The sequence below is a fragment of the Chaetomium fimeti genome (assembly GCF_033439085.1).
Source record: "Chaetomium fimeti strain CBS 168.71 chromosome Unknown B0H64scaffold_11, whole genome shotgun sequence".
In the NCBI taxonomy this organism is placed as follows: Eukaryota; Fungi; Ascomycota; class Sordariomycetes; order Sordariales; family Chaetomiaceae; genus Chaetomium; species Chaetomium fimeti.
Genome location: NW_026944339.1, coordinates 304,924 through 323,846, shown reverse-complemented (window position 1 = coordinate 323,846; position 18,923 = coordinate 304,924). Strand labels below are relative to the sequence as shown.

Below are 18,923 nucleotides of genomic sequence, written 5' to 3'. Positions count from 1 at the left end.
TATCGTCAGGACAGCTGCAACATCTAGGGTCTGGTAGGAAAGATGTGGTCTAGACCTGAGATCGACTCTGAGTTAGGTCCCGGCGCATTACGATAAGCCTATGACAAGATGACAGCGGTATGCTCTTGATTTCCCATGGTCTCTAGTTTAATCCCGCACCAATGAGTAGAGATGGCCAACAGGAAGCTAACGCACAGTCTCTCACTGAAACGTTAGGCGTGCGTCGTGCCGCTGGTCTCTCACTGGTCCCCCGCCGCGTTGGTACCCAACCCCCCTTCCTGGTGTTTATCACCAGTTTGAGGGGAGGGGAGCCCAACACACAAACGCAGTTACGAACTATCAAGGGCCGTGTCCCGGAACGTTCCTTTCTGGTGCGATGCCACACAAGTCACAGGAACCATGGCAACATCGGGGGAAATGATAACGTCGAAGAAGTGTCGAAAGACGCGCACTCCTTCATGGTAAGGCACTGTCTCCCATTTCCCAACCCGACAGTAACGCTGGACGATCCGTATCCCCTCGTGAGCCCGATGTTGAAGTGTAGATCGACGCCTTAAACGGCTGAGAGTGGTTATTAAGACGCCGTAGTACGATGTGGCTGGCTGATGTGGGTGGGTTTCTATCTCGACCGGGCAGAAAGAGGACGTGCAGCCGACGCTAACCAATGCTTGACCTTCTTAATAGGTGGGTTAGACAACTCTCTCTGGCTCCTGGTCAGGGAATCTGCAGAAGTCAGCCGCACAACGCTCGAAGGGGAGAGTGTATGCGTGGAAGGGGCCGGAATGCAAAGTCGAGATCATCCCGACACGGCACGGGCGCGAGTGTGATATCGTTTTGCATTACATCAATAACCGAACAAAAGATGTTCCGTGCCTTCATCATCCACGGGCCGCAGGAGGGTATTCTGGGATACTTTAACAAAACCCCTCGCCCGATACCAGACCGTCCGGCCCGAGAAAAGCAGCACCTTGGTCGGCGAACCGGAAACTGGTGCCGGCCGCCATGGATCTACTATGCAGCACGGACATCCTAAGTGGCATGACAGTGCCGTCATGCTAGTTCCATACCAGCTAGTCCATGCCATCATGAGCTCTCGGGACCCAAATCTGTGGTCGATATCGCCATGGCGCCAACATCTGTGGTCGATATCGCCATGGCGCCAACCAGCTGACCATCTCGGCGTTCAGCAGCAGCCCCTCATTCTCCAACTTTCCCCAATATTACTGAACTATTAGTTTGTTCCAGACTTGTTTGTTCAACACTGGGGTAATTCAGGTTAGGCCTGGAGATTCGGACACAGTGATGCAAGGATGTTGAATGTTCAAAGTCGCATTCGTACCACGGATCATGATTTCCGAGCAAACCAGTTTGGACCAGTTCCGGCCAGGTTGGACCAGGTTGACGGGCCAAACCACATCGTCTTTGGTTCGATCCGGCAGACATGGTTACATTTCCCCAATCTCACCCCAACCACGAACCCTGCATCATGCAGGTAATCCTCGTCAGGACATCTGAAGCCGCTTGCACAACCAAGCTGGTTGCTCAAGGTCGTAGTCGACCAACTCCGGCCGATGGTACTCGACACAAATATGTATTAGACTATGGCTGCATCCCCCGGCCGTGTGACGGTGTCGTCCGCCGGTCAAAATAACCATCAATCTACCATGCACCCCATCCCACTTCATCCTTCTTCCAACTTCACACATGTCCAATAGAGCCAAATATCTCAGCCTCTACGAACATGGGCTCTCAACAGAACAGGGAGAGGCACTTGGTGCAGAGGTACAGCCCCTCATATTACAACATCACACACGTGTGGCAACAACTAACTGACGCCTTTCGTATAACAGTCACGCTAGGGAGGGTGACGTACCCGGCACGGTCGACCTCAGCACCAAAGGTGGGCTCATAATCTACCTCGACGTTGTGCTTTCCGTGGATGTACTTACAGTAACGCACCAGAGGGCGATGACACCGGCTACGGCCAGGCTCTGTATCCAGTCCCCGCGGAAGACCCCAATGACCCATTGCAGGTTCGTGTCCCCGTCGTTGACACGGACAAACGGGACTCGATAGATTGACAAACCCTACGCAGTGGTCCAACACCCGAAAGAGCCTCATCCTTGTCGTTTGCTCCGTCTACTCGTTCCTCAGTAACTCAGCTCTTCTTGGACCGGCGGTCTACATCGGAATCTACGCTGAAGAGTTTGAGATCTCACCGACCAAGGCGAGCAACCTAATCAGCTATGCGAATCTTGCCTTTGGATTTGGTGGGTGTTCCAACGCGTTGGGAGCCGAGGGGATAGAATTAACCAGGGCCTAGGCTCTCTTCTCCTAGTGCCTGCGTATCACAAGTTTGGCCGCCGGCCAGTTATGCTGGCGTCGCTAATAGGGGTAGGTTTCTTGCCCTAATTGGTGGTTTCTAAATGATTTTCGAGAACCTCATCTAACTGCAGCCTGGGTGGCAGTACTGCGCCGGACTCATCGCCTGCTCGCAAGTAACGACGTATGAAGGGCTGATGGCGGCGCGAGTCATCCACTGCTTCGCCGCCTCTGTGTGCGAAGCGCTTCCTGTGCAGCTAGTCAACGACATCTTCTTTCTACACGAGCGGGGAAAGCGATTGGGCTACTACACTGGTTTGTTCCTCTCGTGATTTCAGGACGCTCGAAAACTAATGGTTTATGCGGACAGTCTGCCTATGCTTTGGTTCTACCGGCCCTCTCTACGCCGGCTACATGCTTGCCGGCGGCTACTCCTGGCGCCTCTTCTTCTACGTCGAGTTTGCGTTTGGGTGCGCCCTGCTAATTCTCGCCTTCTTCGTCGTCGAGGAGACACTCTACCACCGCAACAAACCAGTAACGGAACCACCCCACGAATCCTCCAGCTCCCAAAACGACGACAAGAACCCCATCTCCAACGCCGTCAACGTCGAGCACGCAACACCCGCAACAGCCACCTCACCCCGCAAGACCTTCGTCCAAACCCTCAAGTTCTGGGGTGTCTACGACAAAGACACAGAATTCTTCCTCATGATCGCCCGCTCCTTCACCTACTTCCTCGTCCCCCACGTGCTCTGGGTGATCACCACCTACGGTCAGCCCCCCTCTCTACCCGCACCACGCCCCTTCCCCCCTATCTCCTCTCCACTAACAACCCCCTCCAGGAATCTACATCGGCCTCGGCGCCCTCAGCTTCAACTACACCTTCCCGCTCAAAATTACCGCCCCGCCCTACAACTGGTCCCAGACCTCTTCCGGCCTAATCGCAGTAGCCTCCTTCCTGGGCTATCTCCTCGCCATCCCCTTCAACGCCTCATCCGACCGCCTGGCCGCACGCCTGACGCGCAAGAACGGCGGGGTGCGCGAGGCCGAGATGCGGCTGGGCGTCATGCTGCCCGTGATGCTGCTGGCGCCCGCGGGCCTGGTGGTGTACGGGTTCGCGGCGGAGAGAGACTTGCATTGGGTGGCGTACTTTGCCGGGGTGGCGATGACGAACTTTGCGAGCTATTTCTATTTTACGTTTACGCTGGCGTATGCGATTGATAGTTATACGGCGAATATTAGCGAGATGCTGATTGCGATGAACTTGGGCAAGCAGGCGGTTTCGTTTGGGATGGGGTTGGATTTGCTGAGCTGGGTGCTGCAGCATGGGTATGCGGTGATGATTGCGGGTGTGTTTTGTGCGGTGGTGTTGGTGAATAACCTGGCGTTGGTGGTGTTTATGTTGTGGGGGAAGAGGATTAGGCGGTTTATGGCTACGACGTGGTTGGCGAGGGTGCACCGGGCGAGCGTGAAGGAGGTTGCTACGCATTGAGGGCGGCGGCATGTGATATGGTTCTTTATGTTGAGATACTATTACAGCTAAACTCTGCCAGTGACATATTGGTTACCCAACTTGTTTAAGAAGCAGTTTAAGGGTTGCGATGCCGAGAATATCAGCAGCCCCTTTTTCTTCCAATGTTTATGGAAACAGTGTTACCGGTCATGGGTTTCGGCTTCAAAGCTCGCGTGGCTCGTCATATCACAAAGGAATAAACACTCGTGACACCCTTACCCTCATCTGAACTAAAGGATCGCGGCATGACCCTCGGGGAGTATGTAGCACACGAGGGTATGATAACTCTTCAACCTTGCCGCCTCTTATAGGCACCTACCACTCCAACCATCACTCGATGAAGATTGCCAACGTGCCCCTTTCACAAAACAATCCGCCTATCACAACCAGAAGCAGGATCATCGCGCCATGCATAAGTCACGAATCTTCAAGCAAGCCATCAGGCTCTTCCTCCTTCTCTCAACAGCCAACCCCCCAGGCGCCCTTGGCTTACAAGAACGCAGGGATCTCTGCGGACTCAGCATGCACACCTCCGAGATCCCCGACATCGGCAACTTCTCCGTCATTGACGCCAGCTGGACAGTTCCCGTAGTAATCACCCGTGAGGACGACACGGCAAAGGATGCCCCGTATGTCTCGCAAGGTGTGGCCCTCTGCTGCGGCGACGACTGCTCAACCCGACTCTCCGCCGGTATGTGGGTATATGAGCGGTCACCCGAGGGTAAACACGCTGGATTCGCCATGTTCCAGCTCAGCCCGACGTTTGGGACGTTCTTGATTCCACATGAACACCAATTATGTATGCCAACAACCGACTCAACACGTCTACGAGCCGCAAATACTGACTCTGCACAGATTTGAACGATGGGGACATCCTCTGGACGCGAGCGGAAATCCTAGGGCCGAATCTAGCACAACTGTAAGTTGACCTAATATGCAAAAACACCACATCCAGTGTGAGACTGACAGAGTATCCCCCTATTATCAGGACATTCTCCAAAGTCGTAAACGAGACGTCCAATATCACCCTCAGCGTGGATCTCGGGATCGGGATACGGGATAGCATGACCATCCTGAGCATTGCCACGCGGGGAAACGGGGCAGAATTGCACCACACGCAATTCCCCCGACACAAATTCGACCCCAAGCCCGAGTTTTGCGGCGACTCGGCGTGGTGGTATCTGTCAGACAACTTCGATGTCGGGGAGCAGACCGACAGGCCCATGGGACTGTCCCGATTCTCCCCCGTGCTCGTGGCGGACCACGGGCTGCAGACGACGGACAAGAAATCGTTCCCGGCCAGATTGCCGGTGAGCGGGCTGGGGCGGTTCTGGAACATGGTGCGGGACACGGGGGGGCAGACTGAGGCGCTGTGCGCCGCTACGGAGTTTGAGGGCACGGGCATGACCCTGTTCTACGCTCTTTGACCGTGATGGGGGTACGGTGGATGGCTCTGGTGTTAGGGGGATCCTGATTTGGACACAGAGGGAGGTTATTAACATGAATTATGATTCCATCAGAGGCAGCTGGTTGGCACACTTTGGACGATAACCGCTCGGTTGCGAGGATTTGGGATCTCCACATATTGATATCGCTTCACGACGGGGCTGATGAGCCTTCATTCTAAAAGTCAATGCAAGATGCCACAGGCTGACCCGCCCTTACCCCAACGATGACTTTTGGTGGCCACAACACCTTCCAGCCTTCTCAGTCCATAGCAATCTCCCCCTCAACAATCTTCCGAATCGTGTCGATGCTGCCCTCCACCGCCATCTTGGCCATCTATAACCGTCAGTCAGTCAGTCACTCATCAACCCCCTCTCCCTATCCCCCCCCAAACCAAACAAAACAAAACCAAAACGCAAAACTCACCTTAACATACCCCCCCTCCAACTCCCTGGCCTTCTCCCCCCCCTCCTCCACCCCCTCCACCCTCCACTCAAACACATACGTCATCATCAACTCCCCCTCCGGCCCCAAACTCACATAATTCCCCACCGTCGTGCCATCCTCCTGCACAAAATCGATCCGGCACGGCGCGTACAGCCGGCACACCTCGCGGATCGTGCCGCCGCCCTTGGGCCCGGCCCCCTCGCGGAAGGTCGCCAGCCGCGTGATGACGTGGGCGCCGTCGGTGCCGGCGGCGGGTTTTTCTTCCGAGACGACCTCGCACGCCGTGATGACGGGCACGAATTTCTCGGCGCGGCGGACCTTGTATTGCAGGCCGGTCCAGACTTGGGCGGGGGTGAGCGTGGGGGTGGCTCCGGGGGGGTTGATGGGGGCGGTGTAGGCGAAGTTGAAGGTTACCATGGTGGGTGGTGGTTGTTGTTGGCTTTGTTGAGGTTGTGATGTTTGGTTTTGAGGTGGGAGTGGAATGAAGGAAGTGAGCGGTTTTATGTTGTGGAACAGCCTGTGTGTTGGTTGCTCTCTGTTGAGTGAGTCTGTCCGACGAAGGAGGTCCGGAAGTCCCCACCGGTCGGACTGTGCTTCGTAGCGATTGGTTGGAAAGACCGAGAGACGCGGGACGGAAGGGGGGAAGTGGAAGGAAGGCCGACTGCGACCTGTTAGAAGCGGGAGCCCAAAGGGAGGAAGGGCCAGATGCGGACGGAGACCTCCAAAAGGGCCCTGGGCAAAGTGCATATTCCCCAGACCGGCGCCGGACAACAACAACCACAACGCACCCACTGCTACAACTCCATTCCTCATAAAACAGCAAAGTGCAAATTCCTAACCCTAGATAGCCTACCCCCCTCTCCTCCCCATACTCTTCCGCCCACTCTCCTCATCCCCAACCGACGACACCCTCCCCTCCACCAACCCCCTCACGCTCGCACAACTCCCGCCATCATCCCCCACCTCCCCATACTGAATCGCAATCGTATTCTCCACCACAATCTTCCCACCACCACCTCCACCACCAGCACCACCACCACCCGTCCCCCCAGCCGGTCCCCCCAAACTCTTCCTCACCCCGCTCCGCATACTAGACGCCCCCGCTCCCGTACTGGTGAGGTTGGTCACGGGCTCGAGCTCGTAGCGCGACGAGGTGCCGACGACATGGGGGAGCATGCGGCGCAGCAGCAGGCGGAAGGAGGGCAGGCAGGGGCAGATGACGCCGACGTCGAGCTCGATGCTGGACCAGAGGCATACTTGGACTATGTCCTCTGTGAATGGGAAGGGGTTAGTGGGTGTCTGGGTTGAGAAGGGTGGGTTGGGGGTTGGGGTGGGAGAGTGTAAGTAGGGAGGCGCGAGGGGAGTGGACTGACTGGTTGGGTTGCCGGTGCGTGTGAACTCGTCGATGGTTTTGAGCCGGACGAGGCTGATGATCATGACGCTGGGGGTGGTTGTCAGTATGACTGGAGGCTCGTGAGTAGCGGCAGGAAGGGGCACCCACGCAGCACCGACGAAAAACATCATTGCCCCCATCACCTTTTTCTTCCAGTGCAAGTTCAGCGCCAGCAACTGCGGGAATGGCAGTGCCAGCAGCCACAGGTCGAACGCGATGCCCGTCGCGGCTGCCACCCAAGCGAGTATGTTGCCGTTGCCACAGCTGCCCTGGTGGACGCCCTCCCACTGGTTCCAAAAGTTCGAGATGGGTGTGCACTGGAATATGACGGCAAAGAGGAAGCTGAGGTAATAAACGACGTTGAATATCATGGTGTACTGCAGCACACGGCCGAGCTTGCTGTCCGAGCTGGGCGGGAAGATGCGCATGTAAAAGAGGATGATGGAGGCGCGTAAGAAGAATCGGGTGATGGTGTAGAAAACCATCTCGACGAAAAACATCTATGATGGCGTGAATTATTGAGTCAGCGATGAGGGGTGGACCGTAGTTGGAACGGGTTAGGTTACCTTGATAATGAGCGTGACGTTGTTGTGCGGGACGAACCAGATATCCAAGGCTTGCCCAAGGTCGACGGCTAGGTAAAAAGCACGGTTAGGTTTCGGCATGGGGCTTCAAACGGCAGGGCAGGTCACCTTTAAGATTCATAGCAGTGACCAGCGCAGCGCCAATCTTGAACTCTGTTAGCAAATGTCAACATTGGTTCGACGGGCGAGTGCACATACGAAGCCAAAGAGGTTGGCAAAGTCATCCCACCAAAAGTAGGCCTGCGTGAGGACCCGGGAAACCAGGCGCAGGATCACGGCGACGACGGCCAGGCCGATGAAGACAGAGTATATCGGGATAAGGCTTCCGTCCTTCTCGGGTGAGTTCCCGCACATGAGCGAGGTGATGTTCTTGGCAGCTACGCAGCATCAGCGTACCGCCAATGGCTAGGTATGTTCGCCAGGAAGGCCATACTGAGAGACTCTCTGATGGTGCAGGATGATTGAATGCACCCCGTGACCGCTTTGTCAAACTGGACATCGCCGCAGAGGCAAGCGGCGTCCACCGAGGGGCAGGCAGACTGGCTTATCGCTGTAGTAAAACAGTTCCGCTGGTGTGATACGTCAGCCGACTGTCTGTTCCATGGGCGGCTGCAGCACATACTGCGCAGTCTGGGAGGGCTGCGTAGCCTTCGTCGAGCGGGATCGAGACGTCGGTAGTACCGGCGGAGGCGCCATTGGCCAAGGTGAGAAGACACAGGCCAAGAATGGCGCATGCGTTTCGGAAGGACGACATGTCAGGTCACCATTCGCAATGGGCCCTCGCAGCCTGGCTCGAGACCCTGGGTGAAGAAGCTGGGGAAGAGACGAAGGCGGAGACTTGACAGCCCGTCACTCGGTCCCGACCGAACGGACTGGGGGGGACACCTTGTATTTACGTCCCCGAGAGCTACCGCAGCCGACCCGCCAAACATGAGCCGGATGCCGACCCCAGGTCCCAAGTGCATGGAAACCACGTTGACATGTCACAGCAGGGAGTCCTTGGCAGATCGGGCCCTTACTGGCGGTGCAGAGCGTGCAGCAGACGCATTGAAATTAGGGCCTTGCCCAAGACGGGGCATGCTGCTACCAGTCACAATTTTGATCTTGCGAGATACCACCGGCCCTTCTCTCGGGCGGAGCTGTCACGGGCCAACCTCGTTCGTTGCAACCGTTGAGAGATGGTGAATGGCCAAGACGGTCGGAGGACTCCTCATGTGAAAGCCGCGGATGGAGATCCTGACCCGCTTCGCCGTGGGCCGAGGCGGGGCGTTTGCGGGCGTTTGACATGACGGGGGTGAGTTGTTGGGTCGCGCGGGATTTGACGAAAACGGGCCCTCTCTCCGACCCTGGTAGCCATGAAGGCGATTGGATGGATTTGTCCACGAACAAAACACCCTTGATGCAACGCAGAACGAGGAATTTGTATTCGGGTATTATAAGAGTGATGCCCTGATGCAGTCGAGGAACTCGCCATGCTCCATGCACTCGGCCGGCTCCGAGTCGACACCGAAGTTGAGTTGACATGCCGCCGGTTCGAGTTGGTATGTATGTACGCCAAGGACCCAGGCCCTGGAATGCATCGGTTTTGCACGTGCAAGTCTGGCACCTCAAAACGGAAGGCTGTTGCGCGTATGGAAGGCTGTGAGACTGCCGATGTTTTCATGAGCTGAAGAGGATGGTTCTTGATACTCTTCATGATGCGGACGGTGGTATCCAACGACTAGTGGATGTACTTCGTCAGTCTTGGTGCGGTTGGTTCGCCGGCAGGGAGTTGCTTGCGAATTGATGGTTTCGCCACGGCGGGAACCAAAAAGTGTCAGTATCTCCCGCAACGGAGCCTGTCGCACGATAAAAGATAAAATGGGCCATGCAACGTCCCGCGGACATGGCAACCCATCGAGCAGCCCAGCCCTTGCAGCCCGCATGCTTCGTAAGCGTTGACAGCCTCTCACAGCGCCAAACCAGTGGGACGAGCGAGAATGTGGAATGTTGAGCAGGAGTCTGGTGGGGCCAGCTTCAACCGCGGCTCACAGACAAAAATCTTGTTTGTTCGTCCCGACTTGGCGTCACTTTCGGGCCGCGGGGTTCAAGGCAGTTCAAGGCAAGGGCTTGGGCAAATCGTACCCACAGGAGGGTGTCCATCATCGCCGACTCGAAGTCTAGGAAGGAAGGTGAGGGGCGGTAGTTCGCCGAGATCTTCGTCCGGCCGAGTTGCATGCCCCATTGCGTACCGCGCGCCGTGTTTCTGCAGAGTTTTTCGATGGTCGCGTTCTTCACCGGCACCTGAACAAGAGGTTCAATTCCAAAACGGGCAACCATCAAGCACCAACCATGTGGCAGCCCTGACATGTGGGGCCTCGAGGGCTTGTTGCTCGTCCCCACAAAATATTCGGCTTCAGGGGGACTGAGTGCAGGAACCTGAGTCTCAAAATCTCGTCTTTAATCTGTACTTCATACAATACTACAATAGGCAATTCTTACAAGAGCAACCAAATGACAATTCTGTCCAAGGACCATGGAGTCACCTATGTTCGTTTATCGAACTGGTAGCGTCGTCCATGTACGGCCCTTTGGTGGCTTTGTTTGGGTGGAAAAGGGGGAGGAAAAAGACGATGCACAACCCGGAGACATGCACCCAAAGCTCTTTCCTTCAGAGCGGTCAACCCACCATTTCGCAAAACCAAAATTGAAGTTCATTTTCTCTTGACAGAATAGGTAGCCACGCTAGTTGCAGAGCCAAAAGACTCAAAGTTGACCACAAACTATTCCATTATTTCAGATTTGGAACATTTCGCCCCGGCCATCGTGAAGCAGAATAACTCAAGTCATGGAAGTTGATACCAGAAAATAAAACTTGTGTATACACCGCCCAACACCCATGATAATCAAGAGATCGGGACGGCCGCGCTCGTCGCGTTTGACGGGCCCCCGAGCTCCAAACGACGCGGGAGAGTCCGACCGTTCACAGCAGCAGCCGTGGAACGGCAGAGACCAGAAGAGGCAGCCCAGTCGCTGTCGACACAGAGCGCCCAGAGACGGCCGATGACCTGGCATGGGTAGTACCGGTCACCGCCATCCTGACCCAGATACAACGGATAATGGCGGCCATCCGTCTTGTCGGAAACATAATCCACCACTGACAACCCACCACCCCACGACGCGATCTTGTTCCCACCGCCGCAGTCAAACTCCCCCCCACTCTCCGCCTCGTCTATCAAGCACCCCGGCGAGCTCACCGTCAGACACGAGATGGTGCGCGAGCACACCAGCTCCCCGTCCTCGTACACCCGCAGCGTCGCCTCAGTGTTGATCGGGTGCATGCTCAGGCTCAGGTACCCCCACACGCACGACACCCGCTCCACGCGCGCGCAGAAGCCCGTCCGGCACATGTTGTACACCGTGCACCCGCCCGTGTCGTGCCCGCCGCAACCCCAGGGGACGTCCTGTCGCGCTGCGAGGGGGTGGAGGAGGGCAGGGGAGATGTCGGTGGTGTTGTTGTTGGTGCTGGTGTTGGCTTCGGCTGCTGCCGCTGCCGCTGCCGCTGCCGCTGCGGCGGCGGCGTTGGCCGCTAATGCCATGACCGGGGCTTCGGTGTCGTGGACGCGGGGGTAGACGGCGGCGTGGCTTGCATCGTTCCGTGCCGGCTCCAGCACTCTCGGTTGTTGTTGGTGCTTCTGGTGTGAGCGGCGCGGGAAGCGGCCACCGACCGCTGTCGACTGGGATGGGGCAGGTGTAGGCGTGGGTTGCATGGGCGGGGCCGTCAACAGCGCCTCTACGATGGCCGGTTCTGGCGCGTCAGTCCGTTTCTTGAACGAGCAGAGCGTGGCCTGCGTTGGCTGGAGGCAGATTGGGTAGTCGGACGGGCACAGCGGCGTGCCGACGGTCGGCCAGGCCGGGCAGGGTGCCCGTGTAGGCAGGCAGATGGCGTCGGTGAAGCACACGGTGCGGCCCCCGCTGCCGTTGCAGATGGTGGTCGACGAGTACGTCGCGCAGCCCGGCCCGCTGTACGGCGCGTCGCCGGTCAGCGACGGCAGCGACGGTGGTGCGCACGCGCTGCTGGTGATGCACGCAATCTGCCCGCCGCTGCCGTTGCACACGGTCGTGGTCGTGTACGATTCGCATGATGTTGAGCTGATCGGCGGCAGTGACACCGGCGGCGTCGTTGTCGTCGGCTGGTGCGCCGGGTCCTCCGGGTCCCAGCGGTCCGGCGGGAATCCCGTGGGCGACGGCACGCAGTAGTAGCCTGTGCAGAGCGTGCCGCAGCCCGGAGAGCCGGGGACGCACGTCGGCGATGCCGGGCCCGGCGAGAAGGTGATAGGGTCGCCGATGGCGCCCGGCCCACGTCCGTCGTCGCCCCCGGTGCCGGGCCGTACCACACACACGCCGCCGGCGCGCTTGGCAATCTGGCTTCGGTCTGCGGCCTCTGCTGTTCCCGGCTGTGAGCACCCGGCGCCAAAGGGCTCCAAGTCTTCGATCCTGCCCTGGGGGCAGCTGGAGTGGATGGCCGGATTCACGAGGCAGTTCTCCCCTTCAAATGTTCCGGTCCAGATAAACGGAACCTTGTCGAGATTTTGCCGCTCAGGAGGAAACATGCTATCGGGGAACACCTGTGTCTGGTCGAGGTTCTCGGCAAGATCCTCGTCCAGGATCACCCGCTGCATATACAGCAGGAGCTTCTTCACGTTGGCGGGCTTTTTGAGCTCCTCACCCCACCCGTTTGCGATATTCGGGAGGCTGCGCCAGTAGGCAACAAGGCCTGCGATCAAGGGTGTCGCTGTTTTTGTTCGCGTTAGCGTGTCTTTCTCTTGGATCAGGAAGGGAAGGAGAAGGGGGGGGGGGGGGGGGGGGGAGGAGTTAGGGAAAGAGAGGAGAATGGCGAGGAAAGAAGAAGAGGTAGGTTAGATGGCGTACCAAACGAATTGCCTATATCTCCCCAACTAATCTCATCGAAACTGCCCTCAGTAGCCACATACAACTGGAAGGCCGGGGCCATGACCAGCCAATTAGCGTACGGGCTTTGCGCCGCGAGTCGGCCGGTAGCGTCCACGCCACCGACGACCACCAGGCTATCTACCTTTTGCCCGTTCGCACCGGGGTCGGCAAAGCGGAGTGGGAGCCCGGTAAAATCATCGCCCAGATCGAGCCAGTTATTGTGGGCAGAACAGATGATGACAACATCCAGCTCCTCCAACTTTTTGAGAATCTCATCTAGGTCAACGTGTCAGCTCAGCTCAAACTACACCATGGATACGGGCACGGCGAAGCGAATAGTGCCCGAGAAACGTGAGGGCTAAATTGGAAGAAAGAAAAAGATCCAAAACAGGATGGCAAAAGAGTAGGGGCAGACTTACACATCCTTCTCGCCATGGTCTGGCCGACCACCCGGCTGTGGATGTGGTTTGTAAGCGAGTGGGAGTAGGTGGCAATGATCTTGCCCCTCTGGTTCGGATCAGCAGCGTAGAGTCTCTTGACTTCGTTGTACACTCGAACCCAGCCCTCCACGTGCCGTTCGTAGATTTGGTTGAATCCGTCCTCGGGCGGATTCCGATCGTCTGCGACCACAATGATCTGCGCTGTCTTGGCCAGACCCAGCTCCCAGCCCGTGACCTTACTCACGACTGACGTGCCGTGGGTGGTATCAGTATCGACGTTTTCAAACACGTCCCCGCCCCAGTCGAACTTCGGCAGCTCGCGTATGGCCGGCCGCGAGAAAGCCCTACGGCCGAAGTAACCATCTTCGGCGAACTCCTCGTGCTTCCGGAAGAAGCCGTCCTCGAGCACGAAGATGGTCTGACCCTCGCCGAATGACTCCTCCCCGGTGTAAACCATATCGTGCTCTTGGTTGATGCTGCCTTCCACGCCTGTACTCCACCCTCCGTCCCATTTCTCGCTGGGGGCTACCTCTATTTGGGGGAGCTCCCAGAACGGCGTCTCGATGTCAAAGAACTCCCTACGGTGGTTTCTGGACCGAGTGGAGTCATCATCCGAGCTGTCGTCCGAGTCGTCCCCGTCCGAGTCACCATCACCTGGCGCCGTTGTGCCCTGTTTATTCTTATTATAAATGCCGTACGCCTCGGCCACCTCGAACCTCATGTTCTTCAGATCTGCGATGTGGCAGGTCTTCATGTTGGGCACGAAGAAGAGCACGACCCAGTCTTCGCCGTCCGCCTTCACCTCCTTGTAGTAACCGTAGTTGGTATGGTCGGGCAGGTCCGGGTTGTTATCGTTGTTGGTGAGGAAGTTTCGGATCGTCGCGATAGCCTCGGGATCATCCGGAAACCGGGGCCAGATCATAGCGTGGTCGCGCCCGGCCTCTGGCGGTTGCTCTGCTCTCTTTGTGACTTTCTTGACTGCCGCCCGCCTGGTGTTGTTTCTGCCGGCAGCGATGGTGGAGCTAATGGCAGAGGCGGAAGAAGAGGGGACAGAAGTAGCAGAAGAAACCGCAGGGGTGAGGCTGGTCACGAACGCGGCTACAGCAGGCGGTGCGGTACGCATTGCTACGACACTGCACTCGCTACCACGGGTGCTGGTGGTGTCGTAGTCTCCATCGGTGACAACGCATCCCCGGATGGTGTCGCATGTGGTGGTCGCCGTCGATGTGATTGTGCTAGTGGTTCCATCCCTTACGGTAGTCGAGATGAACGTGGACGTGCTGCAGATCTCGGCCTCCTGCGTTTCGCAGTTGGTGGGCTCAGAGGTCGGGATGGTGGGCTTCCCATCTCTCCCGATCCTGTACGTGACGCGTGCGGTCAGCGGAGGGGACCGAAGAGAAGGGAGAAAGGAGAGAGCACGATAAGGGGAGTGGCAAATGAATCCTTACGTGATCGGTGGCCAAGGCCCCGGCAGGTTTCCCTTGACGGTGATCCCCGGCGGCCATCTGATCGGGGGCGGGCCGATGATGACGATCGGACCAGGGAAGTTCCAACGCCAGCCCCCGATTTTGATACCCCAGTCAATGCAAATCTGTAGGGAGGGAAGGAGAGTCAACGCCACGTATACACCGAGACGGGGGCCAAGAAGCATCACTTACAAAGAAGAACCACAACCGGCAGGTTGACGTCTCGTCGTCATCGTCATCGTCGCCGTCCTCTTCCACCCAGACAAGTTCGTAGCCCGGCGGGAACTCCGTCACAGTCGGGATCGGCTCCGACACGCCGGTCCAGCGGATGCACCCCAGTTCGAAGTCGACGGTAGTCGGTTCGTCGATCTCGACCGTCGCCGTGACTGGGCAGTCCCATTGGAGCGTCGTACCCCCTTGGGCCTCGTCACAGCTGCCTAGCGTGATCACGGCGTCGAACTCGGGCACGTAGTGCGTGTTGGGAGGACATGTGAAAAAGACGCCCGGCGCCGTGTAGGTCGAGTCTGGGAACGTCACCGTGAACGGGGGCCGGGTTCCGCCAGAGGAGGTCGTAGTTCCACTTTCACCAGGCGAGGTTCCGCCAGGGGAGGTAGTAGTTTCACTTTCACCAGGCGAGGTTCCGCCAGGCCCGGTCCCAGTTCCCGAGCTCGTGATCGGGTCCCCTGGTCCGCCGCCCCCTTTCCAGGTAATAATCTGTGGCCATGGCGGGAGGGTGATGTTGCGTGTTGTGACAACCCCGTCCGGCTTGGTCAATGGAATACCTGTCGGTGGGAACGTGACGCTTGGGGTGACCCAGAAGGGGGCTCCCGGGGTCTCCCCCCGGGTGACGTTATGGTTGGACACCGGCACGACATCTGTTACGATAGAGCCGATGGTAATGATTACGGTCGTCGTGGTCACGGTGAATTCGCCGTCCTCCGTCGCGCCAACCTCGAGCTCGGTTGTGAATGGGGGTACAGTGATGGTCGTCTGGCTAGACAGGGTTGTTGGCGGCATGACGAAGACGCAGGGCGGCGAAGCGCATTGCGCCGTTTGAGTCGTGTACACCTCGGGCCCAACGTAAACAACCTCGCCGTTCGGCTCGCCATCTTCGGGGAACCAGAGGCTGATTTCACTGGTGTAGCCCTGCTGATTTCCGTCGTCCAGCTGGATGCTGCTGTCGTTGGTGTTTCCCGTACCGATCTCCTCGACGGCCTTTGAGAAGATGTTGAAGATGGACACGTCCTTGGACCCGCGCACTTCCATAACTCTCTGCTGGCAATCCTCAGACTCGAGGCACGTCTGCCCATAGTTGTTGAACCACGAGTACAGCCCTGCACTGTGCAGCATCACGCCCTCCGAGTCGATGATGCGCAGTCCCCACGCCATCTCGCATGTTTCCTTGGTGCAGTCACTCCAGTCTGGGTCGCCGGGGAACACTCCCAGCGCCTTCTCCATAGGCGACGGGGACACGGGCTTGGGCTGAAAGTAAGGGGATTCTGTTTGGATGTGGCCCAGGTAGACGTCCTTGGCCCCGAGCAACTCGTACTGGTAGAAGATGACGTGTTCGCTGCCCGAGCCGTAAATCCATACGGGGCCTTGCGACTCGATCAGCACGCCACGGGCACCGAAGAGGGAGATCTGCGACTTGGACGAGTCAAGCTCCCAGTACAGGACCATATCGTTATCATGGTCGGCGACCCAGGCCCAGAAGTTCTCAAAGTAGCCGCTCGCCTGTTTGGTAACGTGCAGGAGCATAGACACGCAGATACACGCCTCGTTTTCGCTGAACTTGGGGCACGTATCCACGTCCAGGTCCGTACCGATCCCGCCGCCCACGCGGATATGCGAGTCCCATAACGCTGCGGCGCCCTGGGAACTCTCATGCACGTTCCATTCCACCATGATGGCACCAGCCGTAGGTCCTTTGGTTGTGAACAGCATATCGACAATCTCCATGGTGCCGACGTCGCCGTCCTCGCCGACTCGCACCACAACTTTGGGGTTTTCAACATCGGCGAAGTAGCTGCCCGTAGCCTGAATCTGCGACCAGCCGGTCCCCTGAACTTTCGATCCGGTAGGGAAGGTGACGGTGCCCTGGACTTGATATATGCCGGCGGGGAAGTATGCCACCTGGCCGGCTGCAGCGGCCTGTTGTAGAAATGTGTTGATGGCGGCCGTGTTATCGCCCGTCGCGTCGTTGCTGCAGCCGTGTTCGGTGGCGATGAGGAAAGATGAAGCGGGCAGTTCCTCGTATTGCGGCCGTAGGCGCGTAAATAGCTTTCCAGATCCGTCGAGCAAGGCCCTAGGTTTCGTCGGCCGGTCCTCGACGTGGCCCGTCATACGCTCCCCCTGGCCGCCGATATAGCGGCGACCGTTGGCCCAGAGTGCGACGGTGGTGGTACCGCCCTCGAGTAGAGTCTCGCCACCCTCGACAATGACAATGGCACCGACGTTGTTGAAAGCCGTGTTGTCAATGACGATGTTGGGCGGTGCGGTAGCGTGGTTGTTGGTCAGTACGCCGATGGGAACGTTGGTGATGGTAGAGTCGATGATGGACACGGAACCAATTCCCTGGCCATCGATACCGCCGCGGCCACTGATATTGAAGGCGATGCTGCCGCCCTCAATGTCGATCTTGTGCCAGTTGAAGCCCCAGTCCCAGACCATCTGTACCGCCGTGATACAGTTGCGAAATTGTAGGCTGGTAGCCGTGTACTGCTGTGATCCGACGCGCCAGCCGATGGCGCCGCCCTCAAAGACAAGGTCAGACACAAAGCCGCCCGAGCCATTCTCGGTAAAGATTCCGACATGCGTAGGCGGTGCCCCTGAGGAACCCGCCGTAGGCATACGGAACAGCAAGTTTTGCAAACTGCAGGCCTGGCTGACCTGCCAATGGATACCCGTGGGCACCAGCTTCTGGCCGTTCTCATCTGTAGCGGACGGCATGTCGGTGAGGTCAAAGACAAAATTGCGGATTTGCCGGAAAAACTGGTTCTGATTGATGTACCAGTTGACGCCCGTACCGTCGGGCTGCGCCTGGTTGGGCACGTACGGGTCTACGTCAACGAGCGCGATGCCGGTGAACTCATCGCAACCCTTGATGATGGGTCTATCCAGGGGGTCGCCGACGAACTGGGTCAGGTAGTACTGGATGATGGGCGTGCAGACTTTGTAGGTACCGGGAGGGAAGTAGATGAGGGCACCGAGGACGAATGTGTTGCCGCATTCCTCGCCACAGCGGTCGCCGTCGACAATGGCGGCGTTGATTGCCTCTTCCGTGTTGGTGGCCCCCGTGTTGTCGGCACCGTAGTCCAGGACATTCCTATAGAAGACGTATCCGTCTCCCGCATGCGGAGCCTGGTTTCTCACCCTGTCAGCTGTGGGGTCGAGTTAGGATAGACCAAAGGCAAATATCACGAACCTTGCCCAATGGGCCTAACGTTGGTAGCCAAAAGCTACCTTCCTGGCGGCCCTTCAGCGTGCTGCTGTTGGTGTGCATCGGCGGGCCGCCAGTAGTGGAGTTGGGGACAAGGCCGGAGGCCTTCTTCTCCGCAAGCTTCTTCATATAGCCCTCGAAGCTGCCGGATTCACGCCAGACAGGGCCATTGTATTTTCCTATCACACCGTTTAGCCTCACATCCTCGCGGGCCAACCATCAGGGGAACCAGACAAGCGTGGTCATCCTCAGGCCAAGGCCCATAGTAGCGTACGTGAGCTGAAGAGGACCTACCTTTGTTGGGGGCAACACCGCGCTTGTTGCCCGTGTTGTCGACCATGTAATCGGGTGACTCAGGGGGGGTCTGCTGGAACGCCGGCGCAAAAGACGCAACCCTCGCTGGGGCCTTGAGATCTTCCCACTGCTCGCCTGCTCGGACTAAGGAGACGGCGGCGCTACCGAGCAGAGCCACTATGGAGACTATCAGCCTCCTAGTGGACGCCATAGTGCAGACGCCACAAGGTTAAAAGCAATGGTGTACTCAGTAAACGAGTGAAACAGGCTGCTCTGGTGAGGTACCAGGGCCAAACCGTCATTGGCAATGGATGCACTTGGTGTTATATGCTACGGAAAATGCGCCCCCCTTTCCACTCCTCCCCCGGCAATTCATCAATCTGGACGCCTTTCCATCCCGCATGCGGTCCGCGCTCTCTACCTCGTCTGCTCGACTTGAATAGGGGGGAAGTGTCTTCCCCGTCGCCAGATTACTTGTTAAACGGTAAGCATAACGGCATCCCGGGCCGACCGCAAGGCAGCAGCCTCACCAACAGACAAGAGTATGCACCATTGGTGAGCTCACGGCAAGGCCGGAGGTGGCCGGGGCATCTCTGAGAACCAGGGTTGAACGCCGTCGTACAGGATAGGGCAGTCCCAACATTTGG

At 57.9% G+C, this 18,923-nt stretch overlaps 7 protein-coding genes across 7 annotated transcripts; 2 read left to right on the top strand and 5 right to left on the bottom strand.

Moving 5' to 3' along the window:
• Positions 1-802: 802 nt before the first annotated feature.
• On the bottom strand, positions 803-1,358 carry B0H64DRAFT_410931 (uncharacterized protein). The gene has a single exon (XM_062804822.1). The coding sequence runs from the start codon at positions 1,085-1,087 to the stop codon at positions 845-847; it is 243 nt and encodes an 80-aa protein (XP_062654434.1). The 5' UTR covers positions 1,088-1,358; the 3' UTR covers positions 803-844.
• A 152-nt stretch (positions 1,359-1,510) lies between these two features.
• Positions 1,511-3,958, top strand: B0H64DRAFT_410930 (major facilitator superfamily domain-containing protein). The gene is made up of 8 exons (XM_062804821.1): positions 1,511-1,782; positions 1,851-1,900; positions 1,963-2,033; positions 2,096-2,270; positions 2,324-2,394; positions 2,469-2,637; positions 2,693-3,094; positions 3,165-3,958. Exons 1-8 carry the CDS (start codon positions 1,742-1,744, stop codon positions 3,812-3,814), a joined length of 1,629 nt encoding a protein of 542 aa, XP_062654433.1. The 5' UTR covers positions 1,511-1,741; the 3' UTR covers positions 3,815-3,958.
• Positions 3,959-4,210: 252 nt separating this feature from the next.
• B0H64DRAFT_478767 (uncharacterized protein) lies at positions 4,211-5,761 on the top strand. The gene is made up of 4 exons (XM_062808267.1): positions 4,211-4,634; positions 4,691-4,754; positions 4,824-5,617; positions 5,708-5,761. Exons 1-3 carry the CDS (start codon positions 4,244-4,246, stop codon positions 5,260-5,262), a joined length of 894 nt encoding a protein of 297 aa, XP_062654432.1. The 5' UTR covers positions 4,211-4,243; the 3' UTR covers positions 5,263-5,617; positions 5,708-5,761.
• B0H64DRAFT_331599 (uncharacterized protein) lies at positions 5,543-6,145 on the bottom strand (the record flags this gene model as incomplete). The annotated part of the gene is made up of 2 exons (XM_062801011.1): positions 5,543-5,617; positions 5,708-6,145. 2 exons carry the CDS (start codon positions 6,143-6,145, stop codon positions 5,543-5,545), a joined length of 513 nt encoding a protein of 170 aa, XP_062654431.1.
• A 254-nt stretch (positions 6,146-6,399) lies between these two features.
• On the bottom strand, positions 6,400-8,687 carry B0H64DRAFT_49549 (uncharacterized protein). Its single transcript, XM_062808328.1, has 8 exons — positions 8,328-8,687; positions 8,139-8,274; positions 7,904-8,082; positions 7,814-7,850; positions 7,688-7,755; positions 7,230-7,621; positions 7,102-7,169; positions 6,400-6,999 (listed from the first exon to the last, which is right to left on the bottom strand). The coding sequence occupies exons 1-8, from the start codon at positions 8,457-8,459 to the stop codon at positions 6,578-6,580; spliced, it is 1,434 nt and encodes a 477-aa protein (XP_062654430.1). The 5' UTR covers positions 8,460-8,687; the 3' UTR covers positions 6,400-6,577.
• B0H64DRAFT_49587 (uncharacterized protein) lies at positions 8,614-9,925 on the bottom strand. The gene is made up of 2 exons (XM_062808329.1): positions 9,439-9,925; positions 8,614-9,352 (listed from the first exon to the last, which is right to left on the bottom strand). Exons 1-2 carry the CDS (start codon positions 9,628-9,630, stop codon positions 8,789-8,791), a joined length of 756 nt encoding a protein of 251 aa, XP_062654429.1. The 5' UTR covers positions 9,631-9,925; the 3' UTR covers positions 8,614-8,788.
• A 573-nt stretch (positions 9,926-10,498) lies between these two features.
• B0H64DRAFT_451440 (uncharacterized protein) lies at positions 10,499-18,487 on the bottom strand (the record flags this gene model as incomplete). Its single annotated transcript, XM_062807162.1, has 7 exons — positions 10,499-12,479; positions 12,617-12,913; positions 13,057-14,435; positions 14,526-14,668; positions 14,736-17,923; positions 18,006-18,161; positions 18,277-18,487. The coding sequence occupies 7 exons, from the start codon at positions 18,485-18,487 to the stop codon at positions 10,591-10,593; spliced, it is 7,263 nt and encodes a 2,420-aa protein (XP_062654428.1). The 3' UTR covers positions 10,499-10,590.
• Positions 18,488-18,923: the final 436 nt, after the last annotated feature.

Excerpts from the sequence above, each read along its gene's own strand:
- B0H64DRAFT_410931 (XM_062804822.1), bottom strand. The coding sequence starts at position 1,087 with ATGATGGCATGGACTAGCTGGTATGGAACTAGCATGACGGCACTGTCA.
- B0H64DRAFT_410930 (XM_062804821.1), top strand. The coding sequence starts at position 1,742 with ATGGGCTCTCAACAGAACAGGGAGAGGCACTTGGTGCAGAG. Across the intron at positions 2,034-2,095 it reads ACCCCAATGACCCATTGCAG|TGGTCCAACACCCGAAAGAG; the intron begins GTTCGTGTCCCC and ends AACCCTACGCAG. Across the intron at positions 3,095-3,164 it reads CTGGGTGATCACCACCTACG|GAATCTACATCGGCCTCGGC; the intron begins GTCAGCCCCCCT and ends AACCCCCTCCAG.
- B0H64DRAFT_49549 (XM_062808328.1), bottom strand. The coding sequence starts at position 8,459 with ATGTCGTCCTTCCGAAACGCATGCGCCATTCTTGGCCTGTGTCTTCTC. Across the intron at positions 7,170-7,229 it reads ATGTTTTTCGTCGGTGCTGC|CGTCATGATCATCAGCCTCG; the intron begins GTGGGTGCCCCT and ends AACCACCCCCAG. Across the intron at positions 7,000-7,101 it reads ACGCACCGGCAACCCAACCA|AGGACATAGTCCAAGTATGC; the intron begins GTCAGTCCACTC and ends TCCCATTCACAG.
- B0H64DRAFT_478767 (XM_062808267.1), top strand. The coding sequence starts at position 4,244 with ATGCATAAGTCACGAATCTTCAAGCAAGCCATCAGGCTCTTCCTCCTT. Across the intron at positions 4,635-4,690 it reads TCCACATGAACACCAATTAT|ATTTGAACGATGGGGACATC; the intron begins GTATGCCAACAA and ends GACTCTGCACAG. Across the intron at positions 4,755-4,823 it reads GGGCCGAATCTAGCACAACT|GACATTCTCCAAAGTCGTAA; the intron begins GTAAGTTGACCT and ends CCCTATTATCAG.
- B0H64DRAFT_49587 (XM_062808329.1), bottom strand. The coding sequence starts at position 9,630 with ATGCGGGCTGCAAGGGCTGGGCTGCTCGATGGGTTGCCATGTCCGCGG. Across the intron at positions 9,353-9,438 it reads ACCGCACCAAGACTGACGAA|TCTCACAGCCTTCCATACGC; the intron begins GTACATCCACTA and ends AAACATCGGCAG.